We start from the raw sequence: 15,053 nt of genomic DNA on the forward strand, positions 1-15,053 counted from the left end.
TATCCTCATCAGTTTTTCTATGGAATAATGAAAATGTTTGATTAGTGAAAATTGAGAACAAATTGTTGTTGGATATCCCTAATGTTAAAAACTCCACGTGTGTAGACACCGGAAAGATATTTGAAAAGCTTGAGGTGGATTGCTAAAGATATTCGATTTGGAACTTATACAGTAAGCACAAGCTTTGGAACTATCTTCCTCTCCCTCTCTCTCTCCCTGTGGTTCTCAGTTTTCTTCCGAAGCAATTTGCAATGGAATCATCAGCAAGGATTCTTTCTCCTACTCAGTTCCCTTCTATTTTCTCACTACCAAATTTAAACAGAGGCAATGTTTTTCCTGTTAGGCCAATAAAGCCAAGAGCTTCCAAGTCTATGCGCTTGCATTGCAGTAAGATGTATGTCCCCGGTGGGTTCTCTCTCTCTTTCATTCTATTTTTATCCCAGATTTTTGTTTGTTTGTTTGTTGGTTTATTTGTGTTCAAAAATTAGGGTTTGGAGAGGCCTCACCAGAATCAAAGGCAGCCAGAAATTTGCACAATTTCTTCACGTATGTTGCTGTTAGGATAGTGACTGCGCAGCTTGAGGTTGCTCTTCAACTGCTTTGTTGTAATTGTTCTGCCATGTTGTTGTTGTGTGGGTTTTCATTGGTATTGATTCTTGTTCTGGAAGAGCAGAGCTATAATCCAGAAGCGTACCTGGAGTTAATGGAGTTTCTCGATAGACATTCACTGAATGATGGGGACAAATTTCTGGCCAGTTTGATGCGGGAATCGTCGAGGCATAAATCTCTTGGTAATACCCCAAATCTACTCTATTTCTTTACTTTGTCCCAAATCTAGAGCGGGTTCATTAGGTGACAAAATTGCGTAAGAATTTGAAGCATACAAGAAGAAATATGAAATGCATGATCTTCATTCAGATGTTTTTCCTGGTTTCTTTGGCCAAAACCCATCAGCATAGGAAACCGATGGTTAATAGATTCTAATTTAGTCAAGTATGAAGAAAGATGAAGTTTATTGGTAATCAAGTTTCATATCTTTGTTCTAACAATGAGGCTTCTAATTGTGGAATTTCTCTTGGCTTTAACAGCATTGCGCATACTAGAGGTTAGTTCTGTACACTTAGTTGATGAATGCATCCCCACTGTGAAAAACACTCTTAAGAAAGCAAATCGTTGATTCCAGGTTCGATCTGCATATTGCAAAAACGATTTTGAGTGGGACAACCTCAAGCGATTAGCTTTCAAAGTAAGAAAAACTCGTACATTTCTCTGCCACTTTCCTAACAGCATTATGATCAGTTGCTTGCTTCCTTACTGAGATTCATTATTGTTTTCAGATGGTTGGCGAATCCAACACAAGAATAATGAGGGAGTACTTGACAGAGACAAGTCCATCAGACACCGAGAAGTGACGAAATTCGACTTTGTGTTCACCTTTTGCAGTTAAACAGGAGGATACATAAATCCAGTGTGTATAATATGAGATGAGAGTAACAAAGAAAATGTTGTAAACCAAACCCAGTGTGGTAAAATATACAAAAACATTCGTTCTGAATTCTTCTCAAGAACTACAAAACAATATTTATCGCAATTTAAATTACTCAAATGTTGCAAAGCTTTCAAAGAATTCACTTGTTGCAAAAGGTTAATGATGCTTCACCTCCAAGTTCAGAAAATGGTGAATCAGCTCCCATCTGAAACATTGTCTTGTGGTTTCCAAATCCGTTCGTAATATGGAACACTCAATAATAAGCTTAATGAAATCAATGGAAACAATAAGATTCAGGGTGTATTAAGAACCAAAATATGGGATGAAGGAAAATGCAATGCATTTCAGACCCAAACCTGAATGGTGCAAAGAAACAATCAATGGATTCAGCAATGCTTTGGCTCACAGCAGAAGCCAAGACAACAAGACACTTTTAGCAAATACTTTGGGAAATAATAATAACATGCATGATTAAAAATGATATTGTTGGGGAATCGGTGGCCGGCCAACCTAGACGCCAGTATAGTTGGATCTTCATATATAGATAGGCTCGGAAAAGCAAAGACTGTTCTTCCATCTCTTTTTCACATCCGATTCCTTTCGTTTCATTTAGGCGATTTCTAATGTTGGAAATCATCCACCAAATCGTCAAATCAAAACAGAAGAATTTTGATACGTAAAAGAAAGATTTGCAGAACTTGACAATCTGGCAGTAAGAATGGTTCTTTTTGTTATTTTCAAACACCACAAACTACAGCTTCAAAACTTACTATCTGATGTCTTCGATCAGTACAAGTGAAATTTCAAACTCCAGGGTGATCAATATTTTAACGGAAACAATAAACAGGTTTTCACCCCTTCCTGCAACAAAAGGGGGGAAACATCAATAAAGGTTATTGCTGATCTGAGCTAAAACTGAAGTTGAACATATAATTCAGGAGAAATGCACTGCGGCTTCAGCGGTTGATTGGAGTGTGCATCCGAGTAACAATTCTTTCTACAGCATCACGAGACATCACAAGAGTATCGTGTAGAAGAATGCTGTAAACGTTCAAACCCTATAGAACAAAAGTCAATAATCATTTTACATTCAACTTCAATGTAAATGCATTTATTATGAATGAAACAAACAAAAAAGGGGAAGCAATCGAGCAGACTTACAATAGATGGCAAAACGTTGACATAATGAAGGTTTTGCGTGGCCAACTTCAGCTTTTCATTTATGGGGCCACCATCAACCAGTAGTACTTTTTTAGTATTCTCCATTGTATTGACATATTTCACGATGTTCTTTGTCTTATGTGTAGTGACATCCAAATTATCAAATACCAAAAGCTGCAAGTTAAAAACTTCCCAAAATGAGGTTTCAGAAGCAACTGGAAAGAAAATATCTGTTAGGATGCGCATGCGAGCCAAACCATTTTATAAAATAGCCCATCCTGCTAAAATGGTAGAAAGAAAGAAACACGTACCTTTCCTTCTGCAACACGAGCTGAAAGAGCGATCATCAAACCCAAGCGACGAACTTTCTTATTAAGCTTAAAGGCATGACTTCGTGGTTTGGGGCCATGCATAGTTGCACCACCTCTGAACTATAATCATTCAGTATGTTAGCAACTATTGTATAATATCTTTGGCAATGGTCTTATGAACATTATTCAAATAAAATTTTAGCTACCTGGGGACCACGCAGTGTTCCATGCCTTGCTCTGCCAGTACCTTTTTGTTTCCATGGCTTTCTCCCTGTTCCACTAACCTCACTAATTGTTTTTGTCGAATGTGTTCCCTGTCATCACCCGAGATGCTTAGTATCTAATAATCACTTCTAAAAACTTACCCAAAACTTGCAAAATACAAAATTAAAATTATGAAATACTAAGCTAGGATAGATCAATTTCCTTCTACACATTAAGAATAGCAAAACTATTAGATAAAACACCCTTGAGATTGTCAAAATACACATAAACTGACCATAACAATCAATATACAAATTGTTTTCTGTTTCAAAAAATTGCTATTTCCAATGCAAAAACATATGTTAATGAAATTGCTGATGGATTTGCCTCCTACACACAAGTATATTGGTTTCATTTAAAAACAAAATTAAAATGCAAGATCGGAAGTTGGTTTGTCACTATTCCTCGTAATATTATCCTCGGGTGCAAATAATTAAGGAAAGACATTATTCAAATAAGTAGAAAGGAACAAAAATAGATACTCAAAGAAAAACAAATCCCTCAATAGACACTATGTCTTTCCAATCAGTCTCTAGTCTCGGGTTCTAGCTCAATATGAGGCAACAACAAATACCTGCTGCCTCTTTGCAAGCTGCCATCTAACAACCCGATGAATGATGTCCTTCCTGATTGGTACGTCAAAAACATCTCCAGCCAAGAGCATGAAGCCTTTGTCTTCATTTTGAAAGTTTGTCACAGGAATCATCAGGTCCTGATAAAGTCCTAATGATGCAACATAATTTATTAACCACAAAAGTGATATATATAACAATTCTTCCCACCATAATAGTCAGCATACAATCATATGAAGGGTGCAAAATGAGGAAAAATTTTGCTACCTATCTTGCGCTCTTCTGATGCCACCGGCTTAGCAGACAGTAACTCAGAAGGAAATGCATTATTGCTTGATTCAGGAGTCAAAATTGAGCTGCAAAACCCTCGGGAAGCAAGAAAGGCTCCAGCCTGTTTCATACACAATGGTCAGACAAAAATAAATTAGTGGATGTGTGACAAGAAGAAAAAAAAGACACGCAAACATATCAAGATGTGATTTTAATCCACATTCTACAAACTTCAATATCATGTGCCTTGAGTAAATGATAGAACCTTGAACAGAAAGATAGCATATGTCGAAAGAGTACCTTCAAAAGAGTAGAACAGCTTGCAAACGTAGAGCTACTCCCACTAACACAGCCAGAAATTTCTACTCAAACATATAATAAAAGTTAATGAATTAGAATTAGATGAAAGCATCCATACGTACAAGAAAAAAATTGCGGGCAAGAAACTTTTTTAAACAAGAGGGAAATGAGAATGCGTTACCATGGGGATTAGAAAATGACTGACTCATAGTACATGAAGAATTACATTGCCCAAATGTTGATAAGGACCCCATAGAACGCAACAGCCTTCTCGAAACTGAGATTGTTGATAAGGACCCCATAGAGTGCAACAGCCTTCTCGAAACTGAGATTGCCATATTAATGGGGTACCGCTAAAACAATCGGTGCAGTGGTTTTGCAACAATCAGACAGCTACCTAGTCATCTACAAGAGTAAGTTTTCTGAAATTTTAGCAATATACCTTACCTTCGACCTAGTTTCACAATAAAAACTAGATCGAGACTATGTATAATAAAGATCACGTGCCCCTGATTGAACTTCTGAATTTGGAATATTGTAAGTGTTTGGATTAGTATATATATATACACACACACGCACACACATTAAAGATGAGTTTTGAAATGAAGTTTTGTTTCTTTGAAACAAATTTCGGATTTGACGGATTTTTCATCTTATACTACAGAAATCTGTTTCTAATTATACCACACAAGAAAGATCTTTCTTTTAAATTTACGCTGGCTCATATGCAAACGTCTTCCTGTACCAACTCAAAAATTATTCAATCGAACTAAAACTCAAATTAGTTTTCTATTTCGTTAGTCCATTACACTTTACTTAATTTTTTAGTTAATAACGTCAATCGTCAACAAATATACTATAGGTGAGTTTTCTTTTGCCTTATTCACCCTTTTTTCCTCACTATTTACTGATTCAAATAAGAGTTCTATGATTCTTTGTTCCTTTCGATACATTACTTCGATCTTCTCTACATTCCAATTTGTGATATATGAATTCCTAGTTTATATTATCAATTAGACTAGTTGCACATAGGTGAAGCAAATAAACCAAAATAAAAGAAACAATAAAAACCTTGAGGATCTGAAAGATGAACGTCGGCGGCGCAATGTCAACAATAGCAAGGTTCCGAACCACTGTGTTTCCGAGAAAAAGAAGAAAAAAGAGAAGCAACTCTGATAGCTCGAAGGGCGAGAGATTGTGAGAGGGAGGGCGGCGGATATTTCGTCCAAAGATGAGAGTGCAGTGTGCGGCCGGAGTAACAGCTGAGACGGCGGCCGGAAGAAGCGGCGCTGCACTTGCTGGTAAGTGGGGATATGCAAAGCTTTACAAGGGAGACGAAGAACAAAAAGAGAGGCGGAAACCGAAAGCGTTAACAGGCCGGACTGGATCGAGATACCACAATTTGGGCCACCTCCATTCTTCTTCGCGAATTCAAACTTCAAATTTGGGCCTCCCTTGCTGGTGTGATGTGAACACATTTACATGGTCGATCTTTTTCAGATGCTTTGAAAATGGAGCCGGGAATACCTAATCGGGAGAAATAGTGAGAGAGATGGCGAGAAGCCCTAATCGGGAGAAATCGGGAGAAATTGCTCTAAAGCCTTCCAGTTGTCGCTATTTGTTGAAAAAAATAACGCTAAAAAAATGGCGATTTATGTAAAAAAAAAAAAAAAAAAACTAGTTTTGTTAATTATATACTATTTTCTTATAATAATTAAAAAAAAAAGCTTATAATACGGAAAAATAATCTTTTGGTTCTTCGAGGTTTGAGAAATTGATGCATTTAGTTTTCATATTTTAAATTCGTTCGTTTTACTCCTAAGTTCTATAGATTAGGTTTAGAAGGTTCCTCTGCAAACAAAATTATTAAATTTGAACAAAAAATTAACTAAACACCGAAGTGGCATGATGAGTTGGAAAATAAATATTTTTTAAAAATTATCTCATCTCTCTTCTTTTTTTAAGATTGTATGAAAATTCATCGATTGAAAAAGGAGAGGAGGATAATTGGATAATATTTATTAGAAAAACCGTTTTTTCCATGTCATTATGCCACTTCATTATATGGTCAAATTTTGGTTCAATCTAGTATTTTCTTTATTTTGTAAAGCGACCTTTAAACTATTCTTTAAAATTTAGACACTAAATTAGTATCGTTTCCTCAAAAGTAAAGGACCAACGGATATTTTTTTCTTACCTTAAATTAAACTTTAGTTTCTTTTTCTTTTAATATTGTTTTGATCTTCTTTCTAAAATATTTGAAAATAGAAAATTAAATTTCTAACCTGAAAGTCAATGGTATATTGTGTTCATTTTGATCCTTTATTTCGTTATTTTAGCTCATTCTATTCATCTTTTTAAATATATCAAATTTGGAACATATTTGTTTCAGTTAAAATTTCTTTCTAATAGAACATAGTGGAGCAAAAACTCTTGTGTTAATACATTTATTTTATTATGTCTTACTAATCTGTCATAGTTCATTCCAACTATACACAAAATCAATTACAGTACTAAAAAATAAAAGTTCGTTGATGATTTAATACTCACTCCCTCCCTTAGAAGAAAAAACAAGTCATTTTCTTCTAACAACATATGAACAAGAAAATTCTAAATTTTAAACTGATAATACGAACTTATGTAAAATGATAGTTGAGTTGACAAACAAATTAAGTTATACAAAACAAAACCAAATAAAATTCAGTTGGAATTGAAAAGTGTTACATTTCATATACTTCTTTGAACCATAACCAAGAATGTCTAGTACAAAAGTAAAGAAACTCAAACAAAAACATTAAATTACACTTTCCAAAGAACATCTTTTCACCTCAGATCTGATTAAACCATACCAGAAACTCTGGAGATAATATTCCAAAAACTCACCCCATACATGTACAAATTTCACATTAAATAAATACAAAAGTACAATAAAAAAAATATGCAATACAAAGGCAAGTTTCATATAAATTCCAACATCTCCGTTGGGACTACATATTAATTTGAAGTAATTAATAAAAAAGCATATATATATATATATATATATATATATATATATATATGTTCTGTCAAACCAGTTGAACCATTCCTCAAACATTCATACACAAAAAAGAGAGTAAAAATTTTTTTTTTTTTAAAAAAAGGCCATCAACACCACCACCATCATATTTATATAAGTGTTACTTTATATTAAAATCATAACAATATTCAAATTTAATTAAAATTAAAGTAGAGCAGGGGATATATCCAAGGGAAAAGGATTCCCTAAGACAGCATCCATGTAATACTGTGGATGAGCAGCATCCATCACCACAAATTGCATATCTTCTGATGGTTTCCAGTGTCTTTTTCTTTGGTTAATGAACCAATTGTTGATTTGCTTTTGATCTAACCCAGTTGATTGAGCTAAAGCCAACTTCTGTGATTCCTGTGTCATAACAAATTGAATTATATATTTGACCAAATTATTGTATGTTCAATCAACTAAATAGAAGAATTAATTGAATTAGACATACAGATGGATACGGCCATTTGTAATGTCTACTCCACCAATCCAGAAGTTGTTGTCTAGCTTCCTTAGGTAACTTCCCTTTCTTCCTTTTCTTCATGAATTCTTGCTTCAAACTGCCCAAGTATCCGCTGTATTTGCGTAGAAGCTGACCTTTCAGTTCACGATCTTCCGCTTGTGGGTCGATTGAGTGCCCATTGATATCAACTTCCTCTTCAGATGATCCGTTCCTATCAAACGCCTCGCCACAAGCTATGTGACGTGTCCAATAAATGTCAGCCAATGACAAAACAATAAAACAGCCATCAAAATACCACAATATGATCAAAATGCACAAGTATTTTCTAGTCCCAGCTGCATGTATTATTGAATGGCTCACTTGGATAAGAACAGAAGCTTATGCTACACAATGAAATTAGATTTTTTTTTTTTTTGTTTTTTTGGTAGATTTTTATTGGGTAACAGAACTTATCCCATACATATAGGGAAAAAAGATCCAGAATTTATGTAATGTGTCTCTCCTAGGGTTGTTGTTTGAAGAGGGGGGCCTCTTCTTATAGAATGAGAATGAACCATTTTTCAGAAGAAAATGACAACATAGACAGTATTTTAGTTGTGTTTTTCATGTTGCATGGGACATTGGAACAAATCTAAACAAAAAGTAATAGCATAAAACATAACAAAACAAACCAAAAAATTGTACTTTCATATTGTATTTCAGTCAACACCTACAATTCTATTCCAAGAAATGATTCCCCAGAATTTTATCAAAACATTGAAAAACTATCACAAACAAGAAACAAAAAAAAAAAAGATCGTGTATATCCTAAACAAATATAATTATGCAATACACAAAGCAAGAAATTACAATAAAAAATGTAGGCTTATCGTCGTTTATAAATAACATTTTCGTTCATGCAAAATCTTAAGATAGTTATACAACAGAAAAAATATTCAATGAGATGGCCAGAATAAAATAATATATACATTTTCATTTAAGCCCACATATCACTGAATTTTCTCAAGAGTTCACTTCAAGAAACAATAAAAACAACCGAAATTCATATTTTTGATCCATGTCAACCTCTCGATTTAAACGCTTGAATCCTAAATACCACTCCCAAAACTAGTCCCGTCGTAAACATTCAAATAATCAACACAAAAAACCAAATCCTCACTTCCATAATCACAACAGTATTGAAAAACGTTGCATTTCAAGAACGAAAAAGTTCGAATGAACCACATGGAAAATTATTGAAGTTAAAGGACGTTAAATCCAATGTACAATAATAATGCCAATATAAATGCAAAAACCACAAATAACAAAAGTAAGATGAAATACATAACATTTGATGTAATCAGGTGAAAAAAAAAAATAACAATGTATCTCCTAATGGCATCATCTCATAACCAACGCCTACACGTAGATTCCTGCATTTCTCTACTTGACAGTTAACACATACTTCGAGACAAAAAAAACCATATTAACAAGCAAGTTTAAAAACTTTGCATTAAACACAATGTGAAAAGCAAATATATAGACATTATATTGAAAAAGTTGTAAACCCTAGGAACAACACGTCTCCATATTAATTAATCAAACTCCTCAAATTAATCTCTCATAGTTATTAAGCACAAAATAAACTTCAAATAAAAAAAGATTGACCGAACAGCCAAAAAAAGGAAGTAAGATACACACAAAGACTACACAAATCAAAGGTTTCATAGAAGCCCTAGCCAGAAATAAATAAATCAATAAAAGGCAATGAGAAAGAGAAAAAAGAAAGAGGCAAATGCATCCACTTTAGGGATCAACAAATCATAATTAAAAACTATAATAACGAAAATAATTATAAATTAAACTACATGCAAAATAACAAGATAGTGAAAAATAATAATAATAATAATAAATAATACCTGGAGGGAGATGAGAGGAGGAAATAGAGAGAGCTTTGAATTGAGAGTCAATTCGTTGAAGAAAGAGCATAGCATCTCTAAAGGGTTTGGAAAGTTCTTGTTCATATTTAGTAAGCATCTCACAATAAGCTTCCATAAACTGATCAAGCGCTGGATCTTCCCCAATACACCCACCACCATTATTACCACTACTCATTGTCACCGCACTTGCACACGCTTCTTCAAGCCGTGCCACCACTTCCGGCGGCGCCCCCACCTACATGACAAAAAAAATAAAAATAAAAATTCAGATCTATAATTTAATTAATTATTTATTTAAATCATAATATATATTTAATTAATACCTTACGACAATTCACATAGGCAGTAAGAAGACGGTGGTAGTGAGGATGAGCCATGATTTTAGCCTTGACTTCACAACAAGAATTGGCTCCATTACTACTCTCGCTGTTGTTATTGTTGTTGTTGTTGGTTTCATCCATGAAGTAATTACAAATAGAATTATTGTTGTTGTTGGTGTTGTTGTAATTGGGAGGAGGAAGAGGAAGAAATGGAGTACATGAAGAACCATCTCCACCTTGTTGAGAAGCAGAGATTAACGGCATCATCATCATCATAGAACATAACCCATTATTGTTGTTGTTGTTGTTGTTATTTTGATCACCAAAATTCATCATACCTCCAGAACAATTCCCACTTGGACCATCCATTTGAAATAAGAATAACTCTCCGAACCCCAAATTTGTAGTAAATTATAAAATTCTCTCTCTCTTTTGGTATTATATAAATCCCCACTCCCGGGATTTTAGCTTCGAAAAGGTTGAGGCTTTTGGGGGGGTTTTTTAAAAAGAAACAAATAGTGATACTTTGTAAGAAAGATCTCAGTTATAAAATCAGAAGGGTTTTTTTTTTTCTTTTTTTTTTTTTTTGTTGGGAGAGTTGTTTGTAATGTAAGAAACAAAATTAGGGTTTGTAAGGGAAGTAGATAGTGGGGAAAAAAGTTTTGATGTTGTGTGTATTATCTTTTTTAATTTTTTACCTTCCCGATGAAAACTCTCTTCTCGCTCTTTTAATGCAGTGGCACTGATGATGCACTGCCATTACTGGCAAAAAGAATGAGAGAGAGAGAGAAGAAAGAACGATGGAATCGAGGGAAAAGAGACGAGGAGAGGCAGCACACGGCAAGGCAATACAGAGGGAAAAACCAAACCTCTAACCTATGACTTAGCACTGCCCAAGTAAGGTGAAAGCATGATAAATGCTTTTTTTTCTACGTTTTTTTCTTAATCGATTATAAATTTAAGAAAAATGCTTTGTTATCTCCGACCTAGATTATGTCTGTGCACTCCATCAATTTGTTTGATCTTCTTTTGTCATGTGTTAAAGTTTTGCTTTTTTTTTTTTTCGTTTTTAAGATATTTAATATTTTGTATGCGATTGATGTGTAAATCAATTTAATATAATATTAATTCTTAATTTTTTTCAAGTAAATCAATTTATAATTTTTATTGCAATTAAAGTTAATGCATGGATTATTAGGAGTTTGTTTGAGTGATTGGAATGTAATAAAAAATTATTGAAAATTTGATAGAGTTGAAACGAATGAGAAATCGAGGGAAGAACACAAATGAGATCGTGAAATGTAAAAATTGTGAAAAAAAATTTGACCAAAAATCATTAAAACAAATTAGAATAACTCAATATTAAAACTCCCAATTCCCCAAACATAGATTCATGATCGCAATATATTATAATTCATTTAATCACGTTACTCCAAATAATCCCAAAGTCTAAATTCATTTATTTTAAAAGTTATAAATTTATGCATTTTGGATTGTATTTACTACCCAAAACTTAAGTTTACAAGTTTAAATTAATATAATTATTAATTACTTAAAAATATTACTTTTAAAATTCATTAATATGGCAATAATTTATAAATTGGTTATATATATATATATATTTATTTATTTGGTTACTTAAGCTAAGATCAGCAGAGAGATTGATTGCAATCTGTCCACTCATTTAATATTCGTTCTTTTCCTTTGTCGTCTTACTTCTTTCTCTTGCTTCAACCAAAGTCCAAAACCCTATTTTCATTTTCCCACACGGTTTGAACTTTTGATGTAAAGCAGATAACTTTTTTTATGCAAAAATGAGTTGAGAGTTATAAATAAACAAATAAATAAAGTGAAAGCAAAAGGGGTTTAACTCAAACTCAACTTACCGTATCTCTTTTTCTTACTCAAAAGGTGAATTTTATATTAGGCAATTATAATAATAATAAATAAATAAAAAGGGTAATTATGGTTCTGAGTCACACCCACATCTAATCTTTGCTAATAATTTGCCATGGAAAAAAGTGTAAAAAATAAAATAAAATAAAATAAAATAAAATAAAAAAGGTGAATAAAGTTAGTGGGACAGTCCGAATGTCGCTTCTTCTTCTCTTTCACTCTATACTAAGCCTAAAAAACCCTCTTACCCTCTTTCTTACAACTTTCTTTCCAATCCTCTCCCCATTGAAGGTCGTGGAAAATTATTAGCTTTTTCTTTAAAACAAATATCCCTCCCTAAATCTCTGTCTAACAGTACCCATTCAATGTTTCAACCTTTTGTTCCCCTCCACTTTTTTCTTCTTCTTTTCTTCTGTAAATTTATTACATATTAATATTTATGTTAGTTAGTATATTTAATTGAAAATATATATTGGATTTCCAATCTTGTATTTTTATTTTAAACAAATTGGGATTATTAATTACATCATTGAAATTGTCTGACTAATAATTTTGTAAATCCTATGCTTGTATGGTGAATGAGTTGAGATCTTTTTAGTGGTTTATGTTTGTTATTTCTTTAATTTCTTTTAAACCAACTTAAAATGAGTTTTTCATGAAATGTAGGAAAATTGTTATGCAGTTCTGGTTAAATAAGAGAAATTGAGAATGACAAGACACAGTGAAAATGAGAAGTTGAGATAATGTAATTTGCTGTAATCTCATTTAAGATAAGTTTAGATTGAAAGCTCTGGACTCAATCTGTAATTCTTATTTATATTTCACTTCCATTTTCACACTTAATTAACTCTCCCTTTTGTATAATTGTTCAACTTTTTCATTAAAGAACACCCAAGTCTAAAGACGGGAGAAACTACACGTCGTCAATAACAATACGGGGCAAGTCCTGTAAAAATTAACAACCCATCTTTTCCTTATATCTTCTGAATTAGGAGAAACAAAAAGATTTTAAAACAATAAAAAAAACTCGTAAATTTAATGAGCAGTGGAATTTCTACCAAGAACACGAGTGAGAAATCTGATCAAAATACCAATTTCATCCATTGCATTTTTCATTTCAGTAAACTCTTGACAAAAGAAATGTGTATATGTTAGGTTAATTATCCTGAGAGAGTGAAGATTATATCAGGTGTTAATCTTGAGTTTAGAGTTCGATGATATTGAATCTAGATATAATCATGTGTTTCTTTTCTTTTCTTATCCTTTTCATTGTTAATTAGTTGTGATTTAGGCTGTCTTTATTACCTTCAACTGTATGACAGAGCTTCGTTTCTGTCTTTATCACTATATTGGTATTTTTCATTTTCGTAATACGAAGTCCCAGTTCTTTGTACTTTCTCATTCTCAATATTACTGCTCAATAAAATGTCCGAAATATAGATATCATTCTTTTAATAATAATTATATATAAAAAAAATCATATAACAATTTTAATAATTATAATAATCAATAATACATTATCTTTTAAAATTTACAAAATTCATCTATCAATAATAGATTCTTTTAATGTATCGATCATATTTATGGTGCGGTGATAGATTCCAACAAATTTCATATATTTGTAATTTTATTAAAACATCCATATGTATCTCAATATTTTAAATTTAATTTTTATGTTTGTAACTGCCATTAGTACAAATCAATCTACATCATATTCATGTTTATTTTTGTACTATATAAATAAAGGATTGAAGGCTCGTCATTTTTTTTAATCATAGATAATGTTAATTGGAATATACTTATTCTGAAATGTGAGTATATGTCGGAGTTATTTCAATTAAAATGTCGAACAAATAAAACATTAATTGTCAAAAATGAATAAACTCAACTTATATAAAGATTTATTATCGATCTCGAGGTTATCATATATACATATTTAACTTAATGTCATTTATAGTAAGAACCCAAAAAAATTAATGGATGCATCAAAAAAATTCGTTACTAACATTTTGGGATAGAAAAAAACAACTATTACATGAATTTGAGTGAATTTTAAATGAAATCTAAGTAAAAGTATATAGTTGATTCAACTAATAACAAATAGTCTAAATCAACTCAAAACTTGAATAGATTTTTCCTTTCATATATATTTTTTTCAACCAACCATCTAATTCGAAGGTTTTGGTCAACATTAAGTAGGTAAAGGAAAATTTAGTTAAACCTTGAATAAAACGAAAAACAAAATCTTATGTTATAAAAATAAACTTATAATATAAAGATGTAGGGATAAATGTTGTAGTTACCAAAACTTAGGATAGATGTGTCTTTGTAGAGTCGACTCTAGACCAGCACGTTTGAAGTTGTATTATAATATGGGAGTGGAATTCAACCACACCCCTAATTTTCAATGCATATTCTTTTACATCTGAAATGACTTTTGTGATAAATGCCTCGAAGAAGATGAAATATTGTTTTGAAAATTAAATTATTCAAATATAATTTTATTGGATATACTGAATCTGAGAGTGAAACCAAGTTTTCATAGTCAAACTATGGTTGACCACATTTTATCATATAAATGAGAAGTTTAACTAATTTCGATTTATTGAATCAACAAGTGTTTCATTTAATTTACGATCATATTTTATGTTATACATTTTGTATAATTAAAAAGTTAATTGTTGCGTAAGGTTAAGTAATTGTGATGCAACGGGTTAGGTATGCTTTAATTTGAACGATAAATAAATAAGTTCATTATATTGAATAATATATAGCTATGTTTTTTTAAAAAAAAACAATTCTTTCTAGTCTAATTGTGCATTTTAAACTGAAATTAAATTTCAAATTTGCATTATTTAGACCAATGAAAAACCAATTGTCCATATAAAATCATATAAATTACTGATTCGTCAAGAATGGTTGGTCGATAATTTAATAAAGAACATAGCAATTGGTCTAAAAGGACATTGTATATTCAAACTCTTGCAACGTTATCTTGATCTCTTCAATTAATATAGATTAATTTAG

General features: G+C 32.1%; 3 protein-coding genes across 4 annotated transcripts; 1 reads left to right on the top strand and 2 right to left on the bottom strand.

Moving 5' to 3' along the window:
• Nucleotides 1-125: 125 nt before the first annotated feature.
• On the top strand, nt 126-1,555 carry LOC103484635 (chaperonin-like RBCX protein 1, chloroplastic). The gene is made up of 6 exons (XM_008441817.3): nt 126-405; nt 489-583; nt 674-791; nt 1,089-1,105; nt 1,184-1,246; nt 1,338-1,555. The coding sequence occupies exons 1-6, from the start codon at nt 252-254 to the stop codon at nt 1,410-1,412; spliced, it is 522 nt and encodes a 173-aa protein (XP_008440039.1). The 5' UTR covers nt 126-251; the 3' UTR covers nt 1,413-1,555.
• Nucleotides 1,556-2,196: 641 nt separating this feature from the next.
• On the bottom strand, nt 2,197-5,936 carry LOC103484636 (uncharacterized). Of its 2 annotated transcripts, none has more exons than XM_008441818.3 (9): nt 5,439-5,936; nt 4,549-4,772; nt 4,368-4,429; nt 4,065-4,188; nt 3,800-3,948; nt 3,168-3,275; nt 2,962-3,081; nt 2,651-2,824; nt 2,197-2,547 (listed from the first exon to the last, which is right to left on the bottom strand). In XM_008441818.3, the coding sequence occupies exons 2-9, from the start codon at nt 4,703-4,705 to the stop codon at nt 2,446-2,448; spliced, it is 996 nt and encodes a 331-aa protein (XP_008440040.1). In that variant the 5' UTR covers nt 4,706-4,772; nt 5,439-5,936; the 3' UTR covers nt 2,197-2,445. The 2 variants fall into 2 exon arrangements, with proteins under 2 accessions (XP_008440040.1, XP_050944615.1); XM_051088658.1 differs by having other exon boundaries at nt 4,549-4,764; nt 5,439-5,844.
• A 1,209-nt stretch (nt 5,937-7,145) lies between these two features.
• On the bottom strand, nt 7,146-11,003 carry LOC103484637 (homeobox protein knotted-1-like LET6). Its single transcript, XM_008441819.3, has 4 exons — nt 10,134-11,003; nt 9,790-10,045; nt 7,880-8,124; nt 7,146-7,791 (listed from the first exon to the last, which is right to left on the bottom strand). Exons 1-4 carry the CDS (start codon nt 10,497-10,499, stop codon nt 7,588-7,590), a joined length of 1,071 nt encoding a protein of 356 aa, XP_008440041.1. The 5' UTR covers nt 10,500-11,003; the 3' UTR covers nt 7,146-7,587.
• Between the last annotated feature and the right edge of the window lie 4,050 nt (nt 11,004-15,053).

This window comes from Cucumis melo, chromosome 8 (assembly GCF_025177605.1).
Source record: "Cucumis melo cultivar AY chromosome 8, USDA_Cmelo_AY_1.0, whole genome shotgun sequence".
Classification (NCBI taxonomy): domain Eukaryota; kingdom Viridiplantae; phylum Streptophyta; class Magnoliopsida; order Cucurbitales; family Cucurbitaceae; genus Cucumis; species Cucumis melo.

Bases quoted from the DNA above. Each gene is read 5' to 3' on its own strand.
- LOC103484635 (XM_008441817.3), top strand. From the start codon at position 252: ATGGAATCATCAGCAAGGATTCTTTCTCCTACTCAGTTCCCTTCTATT. The intron at 406-488 runs GTGGGTTCTCTC...TTCAAAAATTAG, and splicing joins CAGTAAGATGTATGTCCCCG to GGTTTGGAGAGGCCTCACCA. The intron at 1,247-1,337 runs GTAAGAAAAACT...TATTGTTTTCAG, and splicing joins TCAAGCGATTAGCTTTCAAA to ATGGTTGGCGAATCCAACAC.
- LOC103484637 (XM_008441819.3), bottom strand. From the start codon at position 10,499: ATGGATGGTCCAAGTGGGAATTGTTCTGGAGGTATGATGAATTTTGGT. The intron at 10,046-10,133 runs GTATTAATTAAA...TTTGTCATGTAG, and splicing joins CCTATGTGAATTGTCGTAAG to GTGGGGGCGCCGCCGGAAGT. The intron at 8,125-9,789 runs GTATTATTTATT...CACGTCACATAG, and splicing joins CTCCTCTCATCTCCCTCCAG to CTTGTGGCGAGGCGTTTGAT.
- LOC103484636 (XM_008441818.3), bottom strand. From the start codon at position 4,705: ATGGCAATCTCAGTTTCGAGAAGGCTGTTGCACTCTATGGGGTCCTTA. The intron at 4,430-4,548 runs GTAACGCATTCT...ATGTTTGAGTAG, and splicing joins GTCATTTTCTAATCCCCATG to AAATTTCTGGCTGTGTTAGT. The intron at 2,548-2,650 runs GTAAGTCTGCTC...TTTGTTCTATAG, and splicing joins TCAACGTTTTGCCATCTATT to GGTTTGAACGTTTACAGCAT.